At 54.7% G+C, this 23,915-nt stretch overlaps 1 protein-coding gene across 2 annotated transcripts in view; it reads left to right on the top strand.

The window, feature by feature from the left end:
* The window catches only part of LOC116953195 (protein Niban 2-like), a 77,768-nt gene that overhangs the window by 17,701 nt on the left and 36,152 nt on the right, over window positions 1–23,915 (top strand). For both annotated transcript variants that reach the window (XM_032973151.2, XM_076074825.1), the window contains exons 2-3: window positions 3,629–3,759; window positions 15,409–15,537. In XM_032973151.2, the coding sequence (XP_032829042.2) occupies window positions 3,629–3,759; window positions 15,409–15,537 (260 nt within the window). The remainder of the gene's footprint in view (window positions 1–3,628; window positions 3,760–15,408; window positions 15,538–23,915) is intronic.

A 23,915-nucleotide genomic window follows, 5' to 3' on the forward strand; every position in this document is an offset into this window, starting at 1 on the left:
GAATCTCCAGATGGTTAAGACTTGCCCGCAACTTTAGCATTCCTGTTAACCCCTTTTCAGTGCCCTACCCTATTACACAGACCAGTTATTGGTCACCCCGTGCCCTTGTACATCTCAACGTTCATCCTATACACTACACTAAACTATACACTCCACTATAAAATACACTAAACTATACACGGCGCTATCCACTACACTACTACACACCTGTCAATCCCTTATCAGTGTCCTACTTTATTACAAACCAGTCGGACCTTATCGGTCACCCCATGCACTTATAAATCTCGGCGTTCATCCTACAAAGTCCCATCACAAGGGAGAAACGCAAACAAATAGACAAAAACTAAAAAATTGCCCGTATTGTGAAGGCTGTACGTCGTATGGGCCTGAACTCATTTTCCTGTACAACAATACGGGCTAAACCCTACTGGTTGACAGGTATACTTTATATTCTTGGTTCTTTCGGTAAAGTCACGTAGAAGGGAAACAATAAAATAATAAAAATATAAAACAATGAAATTATCACGACGTTTCGACTGCAGCACAAACAATCGTCATCGGGTGTGGGGGGGGTGTTTTTCACACCTGATGATTGCTTGTGTTGCAGTCGAAACGTCGTGAGAATTTAATTGTTTTATATTTTTATTATTTTATTGTTTCCCTTCGACGTGACTTTACCGAAAGAACCAAGAAAATGAATCCCTGCAGTCACGAAAAGCTTTAATTCAGGTATACTTTAGTGCCATTGAATGTATTTTCTTAAATGTAATCGTTGCTTGGGAGAATACGGTAATGTGGCGGTGAGAGCCGTCTTGTCAGAAGATGATTGTGGACACGCGGCTCTACGTTTTGGGGAGAAATTGTCTTCCGGACGGGTTATTCCCAATGAGCGGATTAAAACACGAGACGCACGCGCACTCCTTCTGGAACGTAACGCACTGCCACGCAGGGCCGTCTTCCGGAAGATGACCACGAATGTGCCGCTTTGATGTTGTGGGGCGAGCGGGTGGTTGGGCGGGGGGCGTCTTCCGGAAGATACTTGGCAAACATCGTGGGGCGATGAACTCGCCGCCTCGTGCAGGAGCAGGCGGACGGATCGCGGCAGCTTCGTTCCCTGTGCATCAATCCCCGTGTTCGGTCATTCTCCCTCCTCGCAACCCCTCCACTGGAATCAACTTCCCCTGTGCATTGAGCGGCGCTGCCCATAGACTCGGCGCTGCCCATAGACTCGGCGCTGCCCATAGACTCGGCACTGCACCATAGACTCAGCACTGCACCATAGACTCAGCGCTGCCCATAGACTCGGCGCTGCCCATAGACCCGGCACTGCACCATAGACTCAGCGCTGCCCATAGACTCGGCGCTGCCCATAGACCCGGCGCTGCCCATAGACTCGGCGCTGCCCATAGACTCGGCGCTGCCCATAGACCCGGCACTGCCCATAGACCCAGCACTGCCCATAGACTCAGCACTGCACCATAGACTCAACATTGCACCATAGACTCAGCACTGCCCATAGACCCGGCACTGCTCATAGACCCGGCACTGCTCATAGACCCAGCTCTGCCCCTGCACTCAGCAGTCCCCCTCCTTTCATTCCTTTCTTAAATCCTCACCTCTTCTCCATCATCACCCATCCCCTTCCTCTTCCCTCCCCTCGCCCCTCCACTCCTTGCCGTCCCTCCCCTGTAGCCCTCGTGACCCCCCCCCCCCCCCCCCCCGCTGTGCCCCCTGTTGCGGTCGCGCATTCTTCGGCCCTTGCGCTGCCCCTGAATCACTACTTTTGTTATCGCTTTTAAACTATGCAAAGCGCCTTGAGCTAAGCGGCTGGGGGGGGGGGGGACGGGGCTGAGGGGAGGGCTGGTGGGGGGGGGGGCTGTTTGGCGGGTGGTGGCACGGGAGGGCGTAGGCTGCGGAATGGATACTGTGCAGGAGAAATGTGTTTGCCGAGCGCGGGCGGATCGATCCATGCTCTGCTCCCTGCCTCGATGTGAAATTCCCAGCGTGTCGGCCGACGGGGCACCGTGAATGTGCTGCTGCTGCTGCTAGGGGTGCGGCAGTGGTTGGCGGGGTGGGTCGGCCTACGGCTAAACGGCATCGTCGCGCCGGCTCTGCCAGGCCACCAAGCCACGCCGATGAATATTTAGCACCAGCGGTCGAGAAAGTTCGGAGCGGGATGGGGGGGGGGAGAGGTGGGGAGGGGACGGCGCTTTGCCGCAGGGGATGAAAAACAAAAAGCAAACGCGCCAACTGCGCCGTGAGGTTGCGCCCGAAAGAAATACAAAGGCGCAGGCCCTGCAATTTGCTCGCTCGCAACACCGCCTGGCGGAAGAGCGTCCCGTTTTTTTTTTTTAAGAGGTGAGCTCCTGAGAGTGGCTCTCCTCCAACAGGGTATGTTGGCCTCCTCTTCCACTGCCGGTCAGACGTTTTTAAGAAGAAGAAGGAGGAGTTGGCGGGCGGGAGGAGACTCGAAGCGGGAGTCGTCGTCGCTATTTTTAGGCTTTTAGGCCGAGGTGGAGTCGAGCCGTGTGCCACCTTGCAAGATTGGGAGGATTTTGCCGCAGCTGATTAGCACCGCACCGAGCGGATGATCCCAGTTTACCTCGGCGGGGGGTGCGAGGAGGGGGGCGGCGATGACTGGAGGGGGGGGGGGCTTGCGGGGGAGGGTGGCCGGCTCATCGTCGAAAGTTCGACACAGGACAGACAGACGCACACGCTTGGCATCGATTGACATCCTCTGGGGCATGTTCCCTCCTTTTGGCTGCCACTCTGTGTCCTTAATCTCGACCACGATCAATATTACCCTTGTCAATTCTAGATTTGAAGCTTTCGTGACTGCAAGAATGCATACTCTTTGGTTTTATTCGGTTAAGTCACGTAGGTAAAAATTAAGATTTATTTTATTTAATTTTAATTTGTTTTTTACCTACGTGACTTAAACGAATAAAACCAATGAGTGTTCCCCTTGTCGTTGTTATGCACGAGTAGTCGTGTTTATCGCAATACTGTTGTCAAGTTTAATAAATTCGCCCTCTCCCAGCGCCACCTCCGTCCACCCCACGGGGTTCGCCGCGGTTGGTCAATCGGCAGGTCGCGTGTGGTGGTGGGGTCAAGTCTGGGGGTCAGATACCCTCCGATAGGGGGCCTGGCGTAGAGCTCACTCTGGTGGTGGTGCTTCCGCCAGCAGTGAATAGACCATGGCTCACGGTGATCATGGATGATGATGATGATGACGACGATGATGATTGCATGGTGGGCCTCCATCCAGCAGTAGAGAGACTTTGGCTCCACGGTGTTGAGGATGACGATGGTGGACGGTGACAGTGGTGTGATGGGGAGTCCTTCAACGTTTGCTGGACCGTGGTTCAATGATGACATGTGGAGGTCTTCATCCAGCAGTTGATAGACCATGGATCTCGATGATTACGAAAGTAGTGATGACGCAATCGCGGTGACTTTGGGAGTTCATCGTCGAGCAGTGGACGGACCCTCTGAATGATGATGATCATGATGATGGTGGTGGTGGTGGCGACCTTGTGATGGAGGCCTCCATCCGGCAGTGGATAGACCGTCGTTTTTGTCCTAACGTCGTTCTAACGTCGTTCTCGCGATCGCCGTCTTGTTCCAGAGAGCACGGATGGCGTGTTGGGCCCGTTCGGCGATCACTACCGGGCCCAGTTCCCCGTCTGCCTTTTCAACCACATCCGGCGCGAGGTGGAGGAGAGGGGCGACTTGCAGCCACAGCTGCTACGGCGGAAGGTAACCGTGGCGACGAGTGTCGATGTTGTCGTCGCTGTGGGGGGGTCGCGAGACCTCGCACGAAGGCGATGGTTGATATCGTCCCAGGCTAGGCGCAATTGTAGCTCGGAGCGTGCGAAGCTCGCCGCTGCCAGGAGGTCACGGGACGGACCTGGGTGCTGCAGGTGAACCGGCCGATATGACTGGCAGATGCACCACCTGTGCTGCCCACTGTGCCACACAAAGACGGTCACCCCCCCCCCCCCCCGCCCCCCCCCCCCCCCCCCCCCCACCGTACGGCCTACAACAGACCGTCAGGGCAAGTGTTGTTGGTGAGCACCGAATGAAGGTGCTCACCAACAACAGTTGCCAGCACCACGCCCGGCCAATTTACTATATACTAAACATGCACAAAGACATCAAAGATGCCCTGTTTCAGCCTTGGGCCATCCATTTAGTAGGTACGCAAAAATCCGTCAGCTTGACGTCCTCCCCCCCCCCCTCCCTGTACGCACGTGTACTTTTTATCACCCCCCCCCCACCCATCTGCGTACGTATGCTTGACGCACCCCCCCCCCCCCCCCGAATCCTATAGAATGGCCGATATTTAATCCACGCAGAAACGATCAAGGATTAATAATATTAACGTGTTTAAGCAAACAAAGTCCACCGCCGGACTCTCTAACTCATTTGAAGGCCAATGTAGACAAATGATTAATCGGCTTCACCCTCCCCCCTTTCCATTGTCAGTAGACCCCCCCCATACGCAAGCGTACGCATTTTGGTTAACCCCCCTCCCCCATCCATGCGTACGTACTAAATGGATGGCCCCTTAACAGACTGTAGGGGCAAGTGCTGTTAGCGAGCACCCTATGAAGGCTGGCACAGCACACAAGGGAGTGGGTTGCCAGCATCACGCCCGACCGCCTTTGTGTCTCCCCAGTGGCGATGTTTACACCACACCAGGTACTCATTTGAGGCTGAGTCGACCTAGGGGAGGCCCATGCCCGGTTCAGATAATCGTCACTGGTGTTGGTCGTTGAGCGGGAATCGAACTTGGGTAGCCGGGTTCGTAGCGCAGCGCGCTAACCACTACACTACCGCTCCCCACAAAGACATACACGCACACACACACACTCGCACGCAGAGACACACGGCAAAGCGACGCAGATTAGCGGAACTGGGTTAGGGAAATCGGACGGCAGACGTCATATTTACGTTCGCTTTTAGGCAATGGGGTCTGGCTTCATTGCTTCTGGAAACGCAGCCGATACGGAACAACACAACGGGGCCTGCGGGCTGCATCTGCCGAGCTCCCGCGTATTCACCCGGCCTCAACGAGCCTCGCGAAACGTGGTTTGGTTTTTAACATTTGTATTTTTTTTTATTAATGAGATTACTTCCAAGTCAAATTTTGTTTGCGGCGTTCGTGGAGGATCCAACTCGCCCGTGTACGTGTGTGTGTGGGTATATATAAAATATCTACTGCTGGATGAAGGCCCCCTCCTCCAGCACACCTCCGATGGTGCACGGTCGGCTGTTAACAGTGCGAAGAGAGACGTTCGGAGGGGGGGGGGGGATGGAGGTCTTGCCAAGTTTTTCCCGCAGTGAGAGGGGAGTGGCGGGAGGGGAGTGGCAGCGATGATTGCCACGTCGTCTACCAACGGAGTAAATTTGCGTGGTGTTCATTTTCAGTTGGTTTATATTATATATCTTTTTTTATTTGGACCGCGGTGACGCCGGTGGCGGCACACAGAGTGGGCCCCCCCCCCCTCCCCCGCTCTTTTGCGAGCGACGTCACGGGATCTTTTTAGTCCAAACTCGCGAGCGCGGTCCGTGCACACGGCAGTATTAATCGGGGCAGGCGCTGGGTTCGAACTAAACTAATTTTAAATTTTAGCAGTTGAGGCCCCACTAAGCTGCGTGGCTCTTTTTCAGAAGCGACTTGGCAATCACAAATGATCGCTGGATGAAGTGGCTTGTCATCATCGTCGTCATCACATGGAAATTCATAGCCGACAAATACTCTGAACGCACGTCGATTCTAAATGTGGGGGGGGCGGGGGGGGAACCATGCTCATCCGTTGCCCCCTCTAAACGAAATGGACGCTGAGCCGCTCACGCGTTCTGAGACTCATCAGTGAACGGGACCCTCCACGATGGGACCCCCTCGAACGGGACCCCCCCTCGACGGGACCCCCCTCGACAGGACCCCCGCAACGGGACCCCCCCTCGACGGGACCTCCCGCGATGGGACCCCCGCGACGGGACCCCCCGCGACGCATCTTGCGGGAGTGTCGTCACGGGAAAGGGTCAAAGGTCTAAACAATTAAAACCTTTTTTTTAACGCCGGTGCTAAAATATATTAAATGACCCTAAATGTGTCCTGCTCTTTTGGGGGGGGCCGCCCTGTCAGACCGCGTGTGTGTGTGTGTGTAATATAAACAAACAAGCAAACCGGAGAAGAGGCAGTGATCTGAGACTGCCCGGGCGGGCTCGAAGTGCACGTGGCCCATGAAGCCATCAAACCAGTTTTGATTTGGAACCCCACGTCCGCCTCTCGGCAGTCGCTCTCTCGTCTCGTGAGCCCCCCCCCCCCCCATCAGCCCCCACCAGGTGATAAAGGCGCAGGCCGTGCAATTGCCGCTCTAGAACGAGAACACCCTCCCGCGAGCCGTGGTCTGTCCACTGCTTGCCCGTTGAAGGCTTATTCTCAGGCCAGCCATGATCATCGTTGTGGGCCACGGTCTGTCCGCTGCTGGATGAAGGTTCCATCACCCTACCACCACTAGTTCCATCGCCATCCGCAATGAGCCACGGTCTATCCACTGCTGGACAGGAAGGGCAACCACCAGAGTGTGCGCTTGCACAGGGCTCCCCCCCCCCCCCCCGGGTCAATGGTGTTTTTTGGCCTACTCTTCCACGCTCGGCAGACTTCTCCGAAGAGGTGGGAGGTCGTTTCCCGTTGGAAATTCGGTTATGCGATTTTTAACATAGCTACTTTTTTAAGTCTCGTCTTTAAAACGCGTCTTCTCAAGTCCGTTTATTGCATTCATCGCCTTCTCCTCCTCCTCCTCCGCCTTTTCTTATCCTTCATCTTGCAAGGCGACTCGAGACGTTAGCGGAGGGTGCCTTTTACAGACGAATGTTAATTATTATGATTTAAGTACCCGCCCACGCTTGAGCCCGCCACGTGCGACGTGTCCCCCGAGGCAACGTGGGACGGCAGGCAATGTGAAGATTCGCTGGCGGTCGGTCGGCTTGTGCCTGCTGCCTGCCACTAATTGCGAGGGGCCTGCTTCGGAGGCCTGCAATTGCAAACCGATATATATAAAAAAAAAAAGTGACTGCAACTTGGCGCGGCTTGTCCAATAATGATGATAATAGCGGTGGCGGTAATTACGCATTCGGAAGCCCTTTCCGGCGCTCGAGTGCGCTTCTGTTGGGTCTTGTCTCAACGGGGGAGGGGGCGGGAGGGGCTGTGGCGGGCGACTGCCGGCGTCGAGAGCGAGTGATTATGAGATGCGCTCCTGGGTCCTCCTCCCACCCAAGAGATCGACTAGGGCCCCAATTGAGTACCGTTACCTGGTGCGGTGTGCAAATATCAATAATGCTGTGGAGATGGAGGCGGCCGGGGTGCGGTGTTGGCCACCCACCCCCACAATCATCGCACCGCCCCCACCCCAACTGAGAGACTCGTTTGTTGTCCTTCCTCCGCACCTCTGATTTAGACACGGTTGGCTACGTATGGTGCGAAAGAAGTTCTACGTACAATGCCCCCCCGCCCGCCCGCCCGCCCGCCCCAGGTCACGCTCGTCCAGGTCTCTCGAGTTCTTTCCCGGCTCTTGAAACTTGGTCTAGGCGAGCCCTCGCGAACAGCACTTGCCCTACACTGCGCTACGAACCCGGCGACCCGAATTCGATTCCCGGTTTTTCTCCCGTCGCGTTCCTGCTCTCTCGCTCTCTCGCTCTCTCCGCTCTCTCCGCTCTCTCCGCTCCCGGCCTCCCTAACCCTGGTGCAAAGTTACGTGCCGTGCGAGTCTCGGCCCGTTTCGGTCTCCAGCCACACCCCTCGTGGTGCGGTCCCGAGCTACCCAGAGGTATGTCAACGAGCAAAGACAAAGATCCCCCCGTATAGCCTTCAGCAGTATGCTGGGGCAAGTGCTGTTAGCGAGCAGCAGCACTTTGTAAAGGGGCGGAAAGGGGCACACGAGGGGGGGGGGTTGTGGGGTGGTATGCATTACTACGCCCGCCCGTCCCCCTTTGTCTCCCTCCAGCGGTGATGTTGACTGCACAACGCCAGTACCAGGTACTCGTTTGAGTCCGAGTCGACCCTGAGGGTCGAGGGCCAAGGGGACCCGGTTCGGATCCTCGCTATTATCGGTGTCGGTGTTGCTGGTGGCCACTCAAGGTGGTAGAAGTCACGGAGGAGCTGAGAGAGAAAAGGCTCTGGGGGCGTGGCTCGGTCGTGTCGAGAGACAACGCGAACATTTACGCGTCTCGGAAGGTGCAAGTGACGTGCAAGTGGACAGGAAAAGAGGTGAAGAGGAAGTCGGAAGAAGAGGTGGTGCGGGGGGAGGGGGGGCGGGTGCGTGGTGCGATCGGTAGCGGCGCCACGTGGAGCTGAAAGAGATGGCGCAGGGACAGGGCAGCGGCATGGAGAAGGTTGGCAAGGGATAGGGGAAGAAGGGACGAACGCGTGGTGGAAGCAGACGAAGAAGACTGACGGTGCCGTGTTGGTGGCCGCGAGGTGGGGGAATCGAACTCGCGCCTCTGCCGAGGTTGGCGGCGCCACCGCCGCTCGCCTGCTCCAGCCCGCCAGCCGCGCCCCTCGAGCGAGCCCGGGCTCGCAGAAGTTGCATCAACGACGGCAAGAGATTACGAAGATTCCCCCCCCCCCCCTCCCCCCCCCCCGATGGCTCTCCGGCGCTGCTTGCGAGCGCCACCTACGAAGGCGGGAGGGGGTGGGTGGCCCAGCAGCACGCTCGGCCGTCTTTGTCTCTCTAGCGGTGATGTGTGCGTGTGTATACACACACACACACGCTGAGTCAACCTGGAGGTGGCCAAGGATCGGTTCGGATTAATCGCCACCTGGCGTTGGCCGTGAGCGGGAATCGAACTCGGTTCGCCAGGTTCGTTCGCTCTCTTGGCTACGTGGAGGAGTGTGAAAATAAGTTTGTATACGCAGCGCAGCGCGCTAACCATTGTGCCACCGCTCCCAATGCACACACGCACACAACCACAAGTGACCGCAACACACGCTGAACCAGATGTGCCGCTTAAAAATAATCCCCCCTCCCCATCCCCCCCCCCATTCCCCCCCATATGCCGGATGTTCGCGTCATCCGCAAGCCGCAAGAGACGTGAGCTGTCCGGGTGAGCCAGCCGGGCAGATGCCGTGTCGGAATACCGAGCTGGATCTGCCGGGATCCTGGGATCCTGCGGTTTCAATCCGGGTCTCGGGGTGCTCCCCCGCCGGGTTTGAGAGTGAAGTCACTTTCAGGGTCTAAATATTTACCGAAGTTTCACTGGAAGGGAGTAGGCTATGTACGGCGCGAAAGACATTCAACGTGCATACGAGAAGTAAAATAACTTTATTGGGCCCGAGGCCTCCCGCAGGGCCATGCAGGAGGGCACAGTTTAGAGTCGACTGTCGCAGAAGGGCGGTTGTGTCGCTACAGTTGTATTGTTTTAAAACGACGACGCTACGCCTCCCTGAATAAAAATTACCGCCGAACCGCTCGTGCGTTCCGAGAACGGTGAACGTGACCCCCCCCCCCTGCCCCCCCCCACCCACCACCCCTGCGACCTGCAGGCATCTCGGAACGGGTGAACGAGCGTTTGTACGCGTGGGAGCAAAACCGGAGCACCTGGAGAAAATGCGCGCGTGCGTACGAAAGAGGGCGGGGGGGGCGGGGAGTGTGTGGGGGAAACGCTCGATCCCGTGCAGATGGAACGGGTGGATTCCTCTTCTTGCCGTAGCCAAGCGAGGTCGGTGAGGGGCGACGGGGGAGGGGGTGGGGGGGGGGTTAGGCGGGTCACGTGCTGGCTGGCGTTCACCTTCCTGGCAGCGGGCCCGATGCTCACAGCCCCCGCTGGGTGGGGCTTCCTGCACGCTGTGGATGATTGTCAGCGAAAACAACACCCAAACCCTGCCGCGATATCCAACCTATTCTTAAGCTGCACAAAGGCCATTCGCACGGACCATTGTTTCGCCGCAAGGTGACCGTCAACCGCAAGGTTATGCGCCCCCCCCCCCAAAAAAAAAAGTGGGCGCCACGGTGGCTAGATGTTGACTACATCGCCCGGTATGCAGGAGGTCGTGAGTTCGATCACGACCCTGACGCCTGCTGCTGTATATTTGGAATTTGCGTGTCTCTCATCATCATCACGGTGGCTAGGAGATGTTAACTACATCGCCCGGTATGCAGGAGGTCGTGAGTTCCATCACGACCCTGACGCCTGCTGCTGCTGCTGTATATTTGTTGTTTGCGTGATCTGTCTCCACGTGGTCGCGTGGCTGCTTCTCCGGCCAATCCGGGATTTTCCCTCCGCTTCGCGCGTGCTTGGCGTGCTTGGCTGCGACAAATGTCCACAGGATGAGCCCACGGGCCCACACGGGGCCACGGATAACTCCTGGAAAGCTGATCCAATGCGATTGAAACTTAATGCGGTAAGGTTGCTTTGCTCTTCGGGACCAACTTCAGAGAAAACCGAGCCACGCGTCTGTCGGTCTATTTGCAACGTGGGGGGTCACGGTAACCCCTGCAAACACGGTCCGATGCGAACACAAACTTCGGCGTGAAGTTCGCCCCCCCCCCCCCGAGCGGGAAAACCGGACACTTTCGTGCGAGGGTTTGCTCCACAACTTAACGTGAGAGACGCGGAAGCGCGCGTGGCACAGCGGAGTGCTGTAACTCGCGAGGATTAAAATCCAGCTGGCTCTGGCCACTTCCCCCCCCCTCCCCCCCCGCCAGCTTCCGTACGGCCAAATAAGTTATTGCCCGGACGAAAGGGGCGCGTTGCAAAGCGTCGCAGCATTATCCCGCGCCTGGTGTCACGACACACTTCCCCATCTTGTTTGATTCGCTCGCTCTGTCCCACACCCCCGCCCATCGTTGCTACTCTGCCACCGCGGCGACCGTTTCCTGTGAACGTCACTCATGGATTCCTTCACCTGTCTTGGGGACTCCAGGGATGTGAGCCATACCGTGTTCAACCACCACCACCACCACACTGCAGGTCGTAATAAAGACTAAGATCCCCCGTGTAGACTTAAACAGACTGTTGGGGCAAGGGCTGTTGGCAAGCACCAAATGAGAGCCTGGACTGCACACGAGAGGATGGGTTGCCAGCACCACTCCCGGCCTCCTTTGTGTCCCCAGTGGCAATGTTCACTACTCGTTTTGAGGCTCAGTCGACCTAGGGGAGGCCCAGGAGCGGTTCGGATAATCGTCACCCGATGTTGGCCATGAGCGGGAATCTAACTCGGTCGGCTGGGTTTGTAGCGGAGCGCGCTAACCGCTATGCCACCGCTCCCCACTTACCACCTTACTCGCTCATCAACTCACTCGCTAACCCACTCACTAACCCACTCACTCACTCACCACCTTACTCATCAACTCCATCACTAACCCACTCATCACCCAACTCACTCATCAGCTCATTCACGAACCCACTCACTAACCCACTCACCACCTCATCAACCCTCTCACTAACCAACTCACTCACTACCTTACTAGCTCATAACCCACTCCCTTACCACCTTACTCATGAACTCACTCACTAACCCACTCACTCACCACCTTACTCATCAACTCGCTCACTAACCCACTCAATCACCATCTTACTCATCAACTCACTCACTAACTCACTCACCACCCAACTCACTCATCAGCTCACTCACTAACCCACTCACTCACTAACCCACTCACTAATCCACTCACTAATCCACTCACCACCTTACTCAACTCACTCATCAACCCAGTCGCTCACCACCTTACTCAACTTGCTCAATAACCCACTCACTAATCCACTCACCACCTTACTCGCTCATCAACCCACTCACCACCTTACTCACCACCTTACTCACCACCTTACTCACTAACCCACTCACTCACTACCTTACTAGCTCATCAACCCACTCTCTTACCACCTTACTCACTCATCAACTCACTAAACCCACTCGTTCACCACCTTACTCACTCACTAACCTACTCACTCGCCACACTGCAGGTCACAACGCTTTGGAATTCCCTGCCATCATCTCTTTAGCTAAAGCAATAACTTTCGCTCAACTCGAGCAACTTATTCTTATTTGTGAACTATTGCACCTCCGGGTGGTGCTGTTCGTTGCTGGCCGCTAATTCACTTTGGGCCTACGTGCCCGGCAATTCTGCGTGCAGTAAAAAAAAACAATTCCCTTGACCGTAAAAGCGGGACAGAGTCCGTGCGTCTGCATGGTTTGTCTTCCTCGTTTAGCTCCTGCGCCCTTGAACATCCTTTCCCCTTACCCCTGCTCCCACCCCCGCGCGCCGCGATCACGTCAATAGTCACCTCAATAATCACGTCAATAATCCGGCCTTGGCTCCCTCGCGGGAAGCCGCCCCACTGGCCCGGGGAAAAAAAAATCCCGCCGAGTTTGGGTCTCTCTCCTTGGCCCCCGGGCGAAAAACAGATGTCGGAATGTCCTCCGCCGCTGCCGCCGCGCCACTGCTGCTGCTGCTGCTTCGCGTTTCCATCCTCGAGGACGTTTGGCAGGCGGTTTTTGTTGTTGTTGCTCGTACTAGTGGGAAACAAGCCCAGCGGACCTCACCGATCATGTGAGCCCCTCGGGGTTTTGTTAGTCAGGAGGGCATAGGTGTCAAGACATAGGTGTGGTCCAGGCCAGGGAGGAGACCGGTTGAGTTGCATGCAACGAAGTTGTTGCAAACTGGTTTCCCGTTTAACGGGAGACGCAAAAGTCTCGACTCTCAAACGGTTTGATCTACTCCGCAGGTTTGCACAATCTCGCGATTTGGTCTTCACAATCCCACTGTGGGTGGCTCGGGGGTGGAGCTAAGCAGGAAATGGGCGGGGCTCTGCCATGGGGGGGGCGTGGTCGTACTTTAGCTACGTCCCAGGCAGTGAAACTATTTGCTTAGAATCTGACAAAGCAGTTTCGGGCGATTTAAGTCCTGCGGATGTCGAGAGCGGTTTGCTTGGTCGGCTGATCATTCAGCTGGGGGCGCCACGGTGGCTATGAGATGTTAACTTCCTCGCCTGGTATGCAGGCAGTCGTGGGTTCGATCCCGACCCTGATGCCTGCTGTATATTTGGAGTTTGCGTGTCTCTCTCTTTCTCTCTCTCTCTCGTGGTGGTGTGGATTTTCTCAGAGTCCCTCCGGTTTTTCTCTCCACATTTCGAATCGACGTCACGCGTTCTAAGGAATTTGGCTGCTATAGATTTCCACACGATGATGATAAGCCGCGTCGTATCATTTGTGGCCAGGTCGCTTTTGAAAATAACTTTATAGTCCAATGGGCCTTACCTGGTAAAATAAAAAAGTTTAGTTTTTATGGCTCAGCTGGACTGCAATCCAGAGATTGGATCTCCCGTCGTGGCAGCTTAAGCAACGGTGCAGGTTTCTTTAATTTGCCTCCGCCCCCCCCCCCCCCTTGCTCCTCCTCTGTCCACCCGGCAGTGCAAATGGAGTTCACCGCCACCTCCTTTCAAGAGTCCTGAGACTCGGTGAGGCTTTCCTGAATTAACAAGGGAAATGTCGTTGTTGTGCAATAATTTCTTGGCATAGGAATTGTGGTTGAACTCGGAGTTCAATTCCTGGCCGCGGCTAACCCGGTCCTTGGGCCCCAACCAACCTGCACTGTCCGAACGTGGTCAAGTATGGTCAAGTTTGGAGCCTGACTCACAACACGTTGCTCGTTACTACAGCAGTAGGTGGCCCTGTAAAATTTCATTTATTTCCGTTGCTGGCTTCGCCACGAGATGCAGGAGAGTGGGAGCTGGCCACAGGCACACGCGTGTGTGCATGCGTGTGCCTGTGACCTCAAGGTGCACATGACCTGGCACAAGCGTCGTGGTGACGTCACCGCCACTTAGTCGCGAATGGCGGTTGTTGTTGTGTCTGTGTGTGTCTGTGTGTGTATGTGTGGGGGGGGGAACGGTAGCATGGCGGTTAGCGCTACGCTGCACTACAAATCCGGCGACCCGAGTTCGATTTCCACTCACGGTCAATACCAGTGACGATCGTCTGAACCGGTCCTGGACCTCCATCTAGGTCGACTCAGCCTCAAATGAGTACCTGGTGCAGTGTGTAAACATCGCCGCTAGGGAGACAAAGGCGGTCGGGCGCAGTGTTGGCCACCCCCTCGTGTGTACCTTTGTGGCCTTCATAGGTGCTCACTGACAGCACCTGCCCCTTCAGGCTGTTAAGGCTATACCGGGGGGGGATCTTTGTCTTTGTGTGCCTGTGTGTGCAAGGAAAGTTGTCCACAGTAGTTGGAGCACAGCTTGGTACATCTGCCGGTCATCTCAGTCGGCCAACCCATGGCACCACCTGGATCTGTCAGCGGAGGCTTCGACACTTCACGTGGCCTCAAAGCCTCAAAGGCGTGGCACAAGTGCCGTGCTGACGTCACCACCACTTATTGGCGAATGACGACAGTTGTTGTGCGTGTGCGCGCACGAGTGTGAGCGTGGGGAGCGGTGGCGCAGCAGTTAGCGGAGTGCGCAACAAACCCGCTGACCCGAGTTGGATTCCCGCTCATGGCGAACAACGGTGATGATTATCTGAACCGGTCCTGGGCCTCCCCTAGGTCGACTCGGCCTAAAATGAGAACCCGTTGCGGTGTCTAAAACAGGGCCAGTTGGAAGGCAAAGGCGGGCGGGCGTGGTGATGGCCACCCATCCCCCTCGTTGTGCCGTGCCGGCCTTCATAGCTGCTGTTCGCCAACAGCACTTGCCCCGGACAGTCTTAAGGCTACACGGGGGATCTTTGGTGACCGCTTGGGAAGGCCTTCATCTGGCAAGTGGAGCTGTGGCTATTGCAGGGCTGCGCCTTTACCTTTTCCCCAGCCCCAGCGCTTGCCCCCCAGAAAGGTGTTCCCGTGCGGAGCCCTGCACGGGCGACCGGAGTTTTGCCCAGCTGCGTACGTGCGTTGAACTTCGCGCCGTACGAAGCCAACCGTGATAATCGGAGGTGCGGGTCGAAGGACAAACGAACCTGACGCGACAACAACAAGAAGCAGTTCTCAAGAAGCGAGTTTGTCCATCTGGACGGTGAATTTTTTTTTTTTTTTCCAAAGCGCGCAGCTCCCAATGGCTGCCGAATATCGGAAGGAAGAGCGTTTCCGGACGGCCGCGGAAGCGCGTCTGAAAGCGCGAGCGATTACTGCGACCGCCTTTGTCCGACGGGCAGCCGATGAAGAGGGAAGGAAAAAAAAAAAGCAAGCCACCGCTGGCGATGATGGGACTGGAGTTTTTTTTTTTGCGCGTGGCGATTTTTTTTTCTCTTTCTTTTTTTGGTGTTTGAAAGTTCATTTCGACGTGGTCGGCTAGGGGGGGGCGTCGCGGTCCGTCTGCGGGCGAGCGCTTTGTGCGTGTGCATAACGGGACCCTTCCCCCCCCCCCCCCCCCCCTTTGCGTTTGTGCTCGTCGTGCGGCGTCATGCAGCAAGCGATGAAGGAGCGGCCCGTCGGCGACGGCTCCCTGCTGATGCTCGAGGACGGCAAGAAGTGGAGGGAGAAGTACGTCCGGGTCACCGCCGATGACTACCTCGTCCACGTGTTCGACAGCAAAGAGGTGTGTGTGTGTGTGTGGGGAGGGGAGGGGTGGGTGGGGTGGGGAGGTGGGGGGGCGGGGAGGTGGGGGGCGGGAGGGGAGGTGGGGGGCGGGAGGGGTGGGGAGGTGGTGGTGGGGGGGGTGGGGAGGTGGTGGTGGGGGGGGGCTTACTTTAAGAAGCGTGCGATGCTGTTGTTTCAACTCTCGCACTGGGAGAGTGCGAGAGTTGAAACGACCTCTGGATTGCAAGTCCAGTGCTAACAATGACAGCATGGCATCTTCCATGTGTAGTGGCATCGCGGACGTCACCGTGTAATGCCGGCCCGAGAGAGGCACGGCGCGCGATGTAGCGACATCGCGGGAACCACTCAAACGTGGGTGCAGTACCTAGAGGGGCTTGGTGGCACCACGCTCTGCTTGCAGTGCCGACCCCTACAGGATAGGGTGTGAGAGTGCCGGCCGTGGGAATGGGGTTACTAAGGGCCATGGCACTCTGGTTGACCCCGAAGGACACGTGACCGGTAAAGTCTACACAGGGCCCCCCAGGTGGGGGCTCGGGGTGGGAACGTGTCAGGACCGAGATCCCGCTCGAGAGTTCTCGAAGGTGGTCGTGGTTAAGGGCGGAGCTAGCCACACCACAGACGAAGATATAAGCCGGCTTCCCGAGTGGGACCGGCTGCTGTGGTTACCCTGAAGAATCTATGTTCTACGTTCTACGTCCGAGAAGAGTCACCAACACGTGGACCTGGACCCAAGCCGGGGTCCTGTCCGTTGTAGCTACTCCCAGCAGTGTAATTAGTGTAGTTAGCCTGGTGGTCCACCGCCATAGTGTGTAGTTAGCCTCGTGGTCCACCACCGTAGTGTGTAGTTAGCCTCGTGGTCCACCACCATAGTGTGTAGTTAGCCTCGTGGTCCACCACCGTAGTGTGTAGTTAGCCTCGTGGTCCACCACCGTAGTGTGTAGTTAGCCTCGTGGTCCACCACCGTAGTGTGTAGTTAGCCTCGTGGTCCACCACCGTAGTGTGTAGTTAGCCTCGTGGTCCACCACCGTAGTGTGTAGTTAGCCTCGTGGTCCACCACCGTAGTGTGTAGTTAGCCTCGTGGTCCACCACCGTAGTGTGTAGTTAGCCTCGTGGTCCACCACCGTAGTGTGTAGTTAGCCTCGTGGTCCACCACCGTAGTGTGTAGTTAGCCTCGTGGTCCACCACCGTAGTGTGTGGTTAGCCTGGTGGTCCACCACCGTAGTGTGTGGTTAGCCTGGTGGTCCACCACCGTAGTGTGTGGTTAGCCTGGTGGTCCACCACCATAGGTTGCTATCTGTTAAAGGGGCAGTTACCCCTTTGTGTTGGTATCAATAAATGTGTTGCCTCCAAAGATTACGTCTACGACTCGGTTGAACTCGCTAGACATGTATATACAGTGAGGGAAAAAAGTATTTGATCCCCTGCTGATTTTTTACGTTTGCCCACTGACAAAGAAATGATCAGTCTATAATTTTAATGATAGGTTTATTTGAACAGTGAGAGACAGAATAACAACAAAAAAATGGAGAAAAACGCATGTCAAAATTTGTTATAAATTGATTTGCATTTTAATGAGGGAAATAAGTATTTGAGCCCTCTGCAAAACATGACTTAGTACTTGGTGGCAAAACCCTTGTTGGCAATCACAGAGGTCAGACGTTTCTTGTAGTTGGCCACCAGGTTTGCACACATCTCAGGAGGGATTTTGTCCCACTCCTCTTTGCAGATCTTCTCCAAGTCATTAAGGTTTCGAGGCTGACGTTTGGCAACACGAACCTTCAGCTCCCTCCACAGATTTTCTATCGGATTAAGGTCTGGAGACTGGCTAGGCCACTCCATGACCTTAATGTGCTTCTTCTCTTGAGCCACTCCTTTGTTGCCTTGGCCGTGTGTTTTGGGTCATTGTCATGCTGGAATACCCATCCACGACCCATTTTCAATGCCCTGGCTGAAGGAAGGAGGTTCTCACCCAAGATTTGACGGTACATGGCCCCCGTCCATCATCCCGTTGATGCAGGTGAAGTTGTCCTGTCCCCTTAGCAGAAAAACACCCCCAAAGCATAATGTTTCCACCTCCATGTTTAACGGTGGGGATGGTGTTCTTGGGGTCATAGGCAGCATTCCTCCTCCTCTAAACACGGCGAGTTGAGTTGATGCCAAAGAGCTCCATTTTGGTCTCATCTGACCACAACACTTTCACCCAGTTCTCCTCTGAATCATTCAGACGTTCATTGGAAAACTTCAGACGGGCATGTGTATGTGCTTTCTTGAGCAGGGGGACCTTGCGGGCACTGCAGGATTTCAGTCCTTCACGGCGTAGTGTGTTAACAATTATTTTCTTGGTGCTTATGGTCACAGCTGCCTTGACATCATTGACAAGATCCTCCCGTGTAGTTCTGGGCTGATTCCTCACCGTTCTCATGATCATTGCACTCCACGAGGTGAGATCTTGCATGGAGCCCCAGGCCGATGGAGATTGACAGTTTTTTTGTGTTTCTTCCATTTGCGACTAATCGCACCAACTGTTGTCACCTTCTCACCAAGCTGCTTGGCAATGGTCTTGTAGCCCATTCCAGCCTTGTGTAGGTCTACAATCTTGTCCCTGACATCCTTGGAGAGCTCTTTGGTCTTGGCCATGGTGGAGAGTTTGGAATCTGATTGATTGCTTCTGTGGACAGGTGTCTTTTATACAGGTAACAAGCTGAGATTAGGAGCGCACTCCCTTTAAGAGTGCTCCAAATCTCAGCTCGTTACCTGTATAAAAGACACCTGGGAGCCAGAAATCTTTCTGATTGAGAGGGGGTCAAATACTTATTTCCCTCATTAAAATGCAAATCAATTTATAATATTTTTGACATGCGTTTTTCTGGATTTTGTTGTTGTTATTCTGTCTCTCACTGTTCAAATAAACCTTCCATTAAAATTATAGAATGATCATTTCTTTGTCAGTGGGCAAACGTACAAAATCACCAGGGGATCAAATACTTTTTTCCCTCACTGTATATGTGTATATGAAAGGTAACTTCGCTTGAAAGCACTGTGGAGAGAGTGCCAGACTCAAACGTTGGAAGGTTACGAGATCGAATTCCGGTCGGTAATTAACTAAAATAATGCTTCTGTGGTGGAAAGCACACGGGGGGGGGTAGTGGACGAAAGCGGCCGATGAGGTCGCCGGTGCAAGCGAAGGCCCCTCCTCGTCGCAGCGGTCGTTGAGAGCCGTGCGTGCACGTTGACCCGGATGGATTTTGTTTACCTTTTTTCTGGTCGGTGCACCTGCGAGGCGACATCCATCCATCCATCCCCCCCCCCCCCCCCCCCCGTACCTTCGGCAACGCTGTTGCAGCTGGGTCTGCGTGAATCTCCCTCCTTGGGTGTCTGCGCGAGCCCGCCAAGTTTAATGACGAGCGACCTCCGATTCGAACCCGGGAAACCCCGGGCGGTGCCGGCCCCGCAACCGCTGGCTCGGTGTCTCGGCCACGGCCGTTTCGCGAACCGCTCCACCACCAGACCCGGTGTGCCGGCCCCAACCTACACACTCCCCCAACACCCCCCCCCCCACCTCCCTGACCTCCTGTGCGCTCGGCACTAAAGTGGCTGTTACAGAACAACCAGAGAGAGAGAGAGAGAGGGGGAGAGGCCAAAGCCCGTGGCGCAAAAAATAAAAAGAAACGACGCTTGGCGTGATGGGGAGCGACAAGTTTGTGCGGCACGAGTTCCCCTGCCTCCCCCCCCAGTCTCCCATCGCGGCCGCGTTACCCCCGAGGAGTCCGCCGCGGCTTCGTGACTCGGCGGGGCGGGGCGGGGGGGACTCGCCCGTAGGGTGCACGCGGCGGGAGAGGCTGCTGGTGGCGCGGTAGCCGCGGGGTTGTTGCGTCATCGCACCACGCTGTCTCTCTCCTCCTCCTCCTCTCCGACTCACGCGGACGCCAATTCTGCCCTTGGCTCGGAGGCGGTTGCTGCTGCCGCTCTCTGTGTGTGTGTGGAGGCGCGGCGGTGTTGGCTAAGCAGCTTCTGTTGCGCGGCTGAATTCACGCGCGCAGTGCAGGGGGGAGGGGGAGAGGACGAGTGGCGAACGGGGCGTGAAGAGGAGCCCACGTGGGGGAAAAAAAAAGTAGCTGCGATTTTTATGATTTGTAGCTCAAAAAAACGTGGGGTGGAGGGGCACGGAGGGGAGGGGTGGGGTGCAGAAGGGGGGCCCCACCCCCCACCACCCTCTCCTAGTTCGAGCTGATAGTGAACGTGGGTGTTGAGGTACCCTATATTGTTTTATCTTACCAGGTAAGGCCCCGCTGAGCTACGTTAGCTTCTTATTTTTTTTCAAATGCCCACCTGGCCATCGCAAAATGATAGCTCAACGAAGTGGGCTCATCGCCACCGCGTGGGCATTTAGAGCGGCGGCCAAACACTCCAAACGCGTGATGTTGATTCTAAATGCGGAGGGGACAACCCGGAGTAACCCGGAGGGAAAAACCCACAGACATTGGGGGATCATAGAGGTTCAGTACAACAGTGGATTTTACTGCACTGCGAACGACCCATCCCCCAAGGGTGGGGGGGGGGGGCTATAGCACCCCTTTTACACGGTGGGAGTCGCCCATCCAAGGAAGTTCTTTCCAGGCTCACCCTCCCCCCACCTGCTTAGCTTGCGAGGATCAGATGCATTCGGTGGGGGGCTGGTGGGGGGGTGTTATTTGGTCGTGGCAGCAAAGTAACGAGAGGGAGAGACTTTCGCGAGATTCCCACCGCTTCTGCTGCGAATGTAAAAAAAAAGAAGCGACCCACTGTGCGATGGGACTGAAAGTGAAATAACCGGCTGGGGAGAGCGTTGGCGTATTCTGATGTTTATTTTTTATTGCCACACAGCCGACGGTGATGGGTGCGGGAATTGGCGCACCGACCTCAAAGTCTCGACGCGTGAGAGTTGTGCTGCGGGTAGAGGTGAAAGCCAGTTGCTCAACTAAACTGTTTATTTTACCCGGTAAGGCCCACCGAGTTGTGTACAGCTCTTTTTCAGAAGTGACCTGGCCACAAATGATAGCTCAATTTGTAGCAGCCAAATGATAGCTCCACGAAGTGCCTTATCATCATCGCGTGGACAATTATAGCAGCCAAATACGCTGAACGTGTGACGTTAATTCGAAATGTGGAGGGACACGCAAACGTCAGGGTCTGAATCGAACCCACGACCTCCTGTATACCATGCGTGGTAGTTAACATCTCGCATTGAATGATCATCTGGCATTCGGTGATCTTGTCGCGAGGCTGGGATCACTATTCAATTCAATAATAGAGTTGTTATTTATTCTAAATCTTTGTAACCCGTATAAACAAATAGAAGCGAACAATCTAAGGCTACCAAATCTCCGGGACGCTCAACCTCCCCCTCCCTCCTTCAGCTCCGCCCACTTATTACATAGCCACGCCCACTCCGCCCCTAGCACCGCCCACACAGCGAGCGGACCTGCCCTCTGCTCGGAGGCCCTGCCCACCTCGCTCTCAACACCCTGCCCGCCATGCAACTCGAGTCTCCTGGCAGCAGGTACATGACTTGAGCCTACTGGCAGCTATTCGCAGGCGTGCGTTCCACACGTGGATCCGCGGCACGCACAGTTGCAAATGACGACATCGGTCGGCAAGCATCCCGAGTTGAGAGTGAGAGCAGAACAATTTTTTTTTTTTTAAACTGGGGAACAATCTTGACGAGTTTTTTTTTTAGTCGTAAGAATAAATATAATTCCTTCACGGGGTGGACACCAGGACAGACTTTTCGAACCCCACTGCGGCTGTCGCAGCCAATCAAGAGGCATGAGGTGGCGAGATGTTATCTCCCTCGCTTAGTGTACGGAAGGTCGTGGGTTCGATCCCGACCCCTGACGCCTGTGTATTTGAAGATTGCGTGTCTCGCGTGGATTTTTCTCCGGGGCCCTCCGGTTTTAGCCCTCCACATTTTAGAAACGTGCATTCCGAGTATTTGGCTGCTTATCAATGTCCACGTCACGATAAGCCACTTTCTAGAGCTATCGTTTGTAGCCTGCCAGGTCGCTTCTGAAAAAAAGAGCTGTCTAGCTCACAAGTGGGCCTTACCTGGTAAAATAAAAACAATATGTATTTGGTGGTCTGAACTCTGGCTTGGGCTGTGGCTGCGGGAGTATATTTACTCTGGGCTTCGCTTTGGATTTCCTTCAGCGGGTGACTTTAAGTGCAGTCAAACAAGCGGCGACTCTTTTTCTTCAACGTGTTTACTTTTTTCATGAGTAATAAAAATGTTGGAATTTGCAACGCGGTTCACCGGTCCTCTCCCCGTGTACTCGTAAAGAATACATATTTGCAGATATAGACTACAGTCCTTTGTTAATCCTCTCCTGAAATCTGTAAATTATCTGGAAAAGCCATCGTAACAGAATAATAACATGAAAAAAATATTGTTACACGGATGGTGGTGGCTCTCTTACACAGAGACCCATGGAGATACATTGACCTGATCGAAATCCCTAATTTCGATCGGGTTTATTAGTAATAAATCGGCATTTTGCTACCCCCACTGCCACTGTGTAGCATATTATTATTACGTGCCAGGGACTCTTAACGGCAAAGCAGTTATAAGTGACTCACAGAATTGTGCGCAGTTGCGTATCCAGCACACGACTTCCCTGAAGGCATTCACCTTCAGCGAGTGTGATGCCGATCACACAACGCGGTTCGAATTCTACCCTCGATCGGTGGCTGCGCCATCGCCGCACACGCGTCGAATAAAAAGCAAGGGACAAGTCCTTACTTGCTAACAACTCCTCTATCATTTTTCATTGCTGGAGGGGTTGTCCCCCCCTCCACCTGAAAATCCTGGCTCCGCCATTGGATACATAGAGACCCATAGAATGGAAAAAAACAATAATAGCTTTTACCCCTTTCTGGAAATAAAACAGGTGTTAAGATGTTCAGACGCCAAATGGATGCCTTCTTGCATGGAATCAAGTCTGCATTTAACTACACGTTACTCGTGGAAAAACGTGCAGACAAACAATGCTCTGATAATGTATGCATTGTCTTTGAGACTGATTGGCAGTTTCCATTGCTGAATCATCATCTAAAAACTCAACTTGACAAGCTATTTGTTATTTTACCAGGTCAGACCCCAATGAATGCACGTAGATCTCTTTCCAGATGCGACCGGGCCATTGTAACGGAAGTGGCTCACCGTCCCGTGGAAATTTAAATAATAATAATAATGTAAATGTATAATGCGCATTCCATCCAAGGATCGCAATGCGCCATGCGTGGAAAGCAGGAAACAAAAACGGAGCCAGGGCAATTGACCAAACTACAGAGGGAAGGGCCACCTGAGAGAGATGGGTTTTCAAAGCAGACTTAAATATATCTACCGACTCCTCCGATGGCCTGATTTCAAGTGGCAAGGCATTCCATGGCTCGGGTGCCACGCTAACAAAAACCCGATCGCCAAAAGGAGCGCAACCTCGAAACCTGGGAGTGCTGAGCAGTTGAAGATCTTAAGGACCTTGATGGAATATATAAATGTATTACTTCCTGCAAGTAATGTGGGGTGCGAGCACCTTTTTTTAAAGCCTTATAGGTTAATAGCATTATCTTAAAATCCACTCTGAATTTGACCGGTAGCCAATGAAGAGATGGGAGGACCTGGTGTCATGTGCTCACGTTAACAGTCCACGTGGTGTAAGCACTCGCAGCTGCATTCTGGACCAGCTGGAGCCTGCCCAGTACTTTTCTCGGTATCCCACCCAGTGAGGCGGTGCAGTAGTCGAGTCGGGGGGCAACGCAGAAAAGCATGGACCAGACTCTCCAAGTGAGCAGGTGACAGGAAGTAGTGCTTCCTGGCAATACTTCTTAGGTGGATGATGACCGGTCGAACTGAAGGCAAAGGTTTCTAACCTCCCGTGTGGGACTGACACTTCGTGAGCATCGATCGACAAACGAGGCGAATCAATTTTGGAAAGATGCCGAGGGGGGGCCGATGAAGATGGCTTCGGCCTTGTCGGCATTTTTTTTTTGTAAGCAAAGTTTAGGCGCAACCATGAGTTCACGACTGTTGGTGACGCAGATGGCGCAGAAGAAGCTGTTGCATAGTCTGGTCCTAACCGGATGTACATTTGAGTATCTTTTACATCGCAATGGTCGTGTAATGACAACTTGACACTTCTCTTGAGATGGCACTTTATTGAAGACACGTTCACTTGACATCGGGCGGAGACACCCCCCTTGCAACAGACCCGAGTCTCCTGTGCAACCCCCCCTTTTATACCAACACGAGGCCACGCCCCCCTTCTGGAACCTTCTCGCCGACTCTGGATGCTTGCTCCACCGGCAGACTCCACCATCCTCTTCCGTCACCTGACCACGCTC

This window comes from Petromyzon marinus, chromosome 50, assembly GCF_048934315.1.
Source record: "Petromyzon marinus isolate PM22_M1 ecotype Great Lakes invasive population chromosome 50, UKy_Petmar_22M1.pri1.0, whole genome shotgun sequence".
Taxonomy (NCBI): Eukaryota; Metazoa; Chordata; class Hyperoartia; order Petromyzontiformes; family Petromyzontidae; genus Petromyzon; species Petromyzon marinus.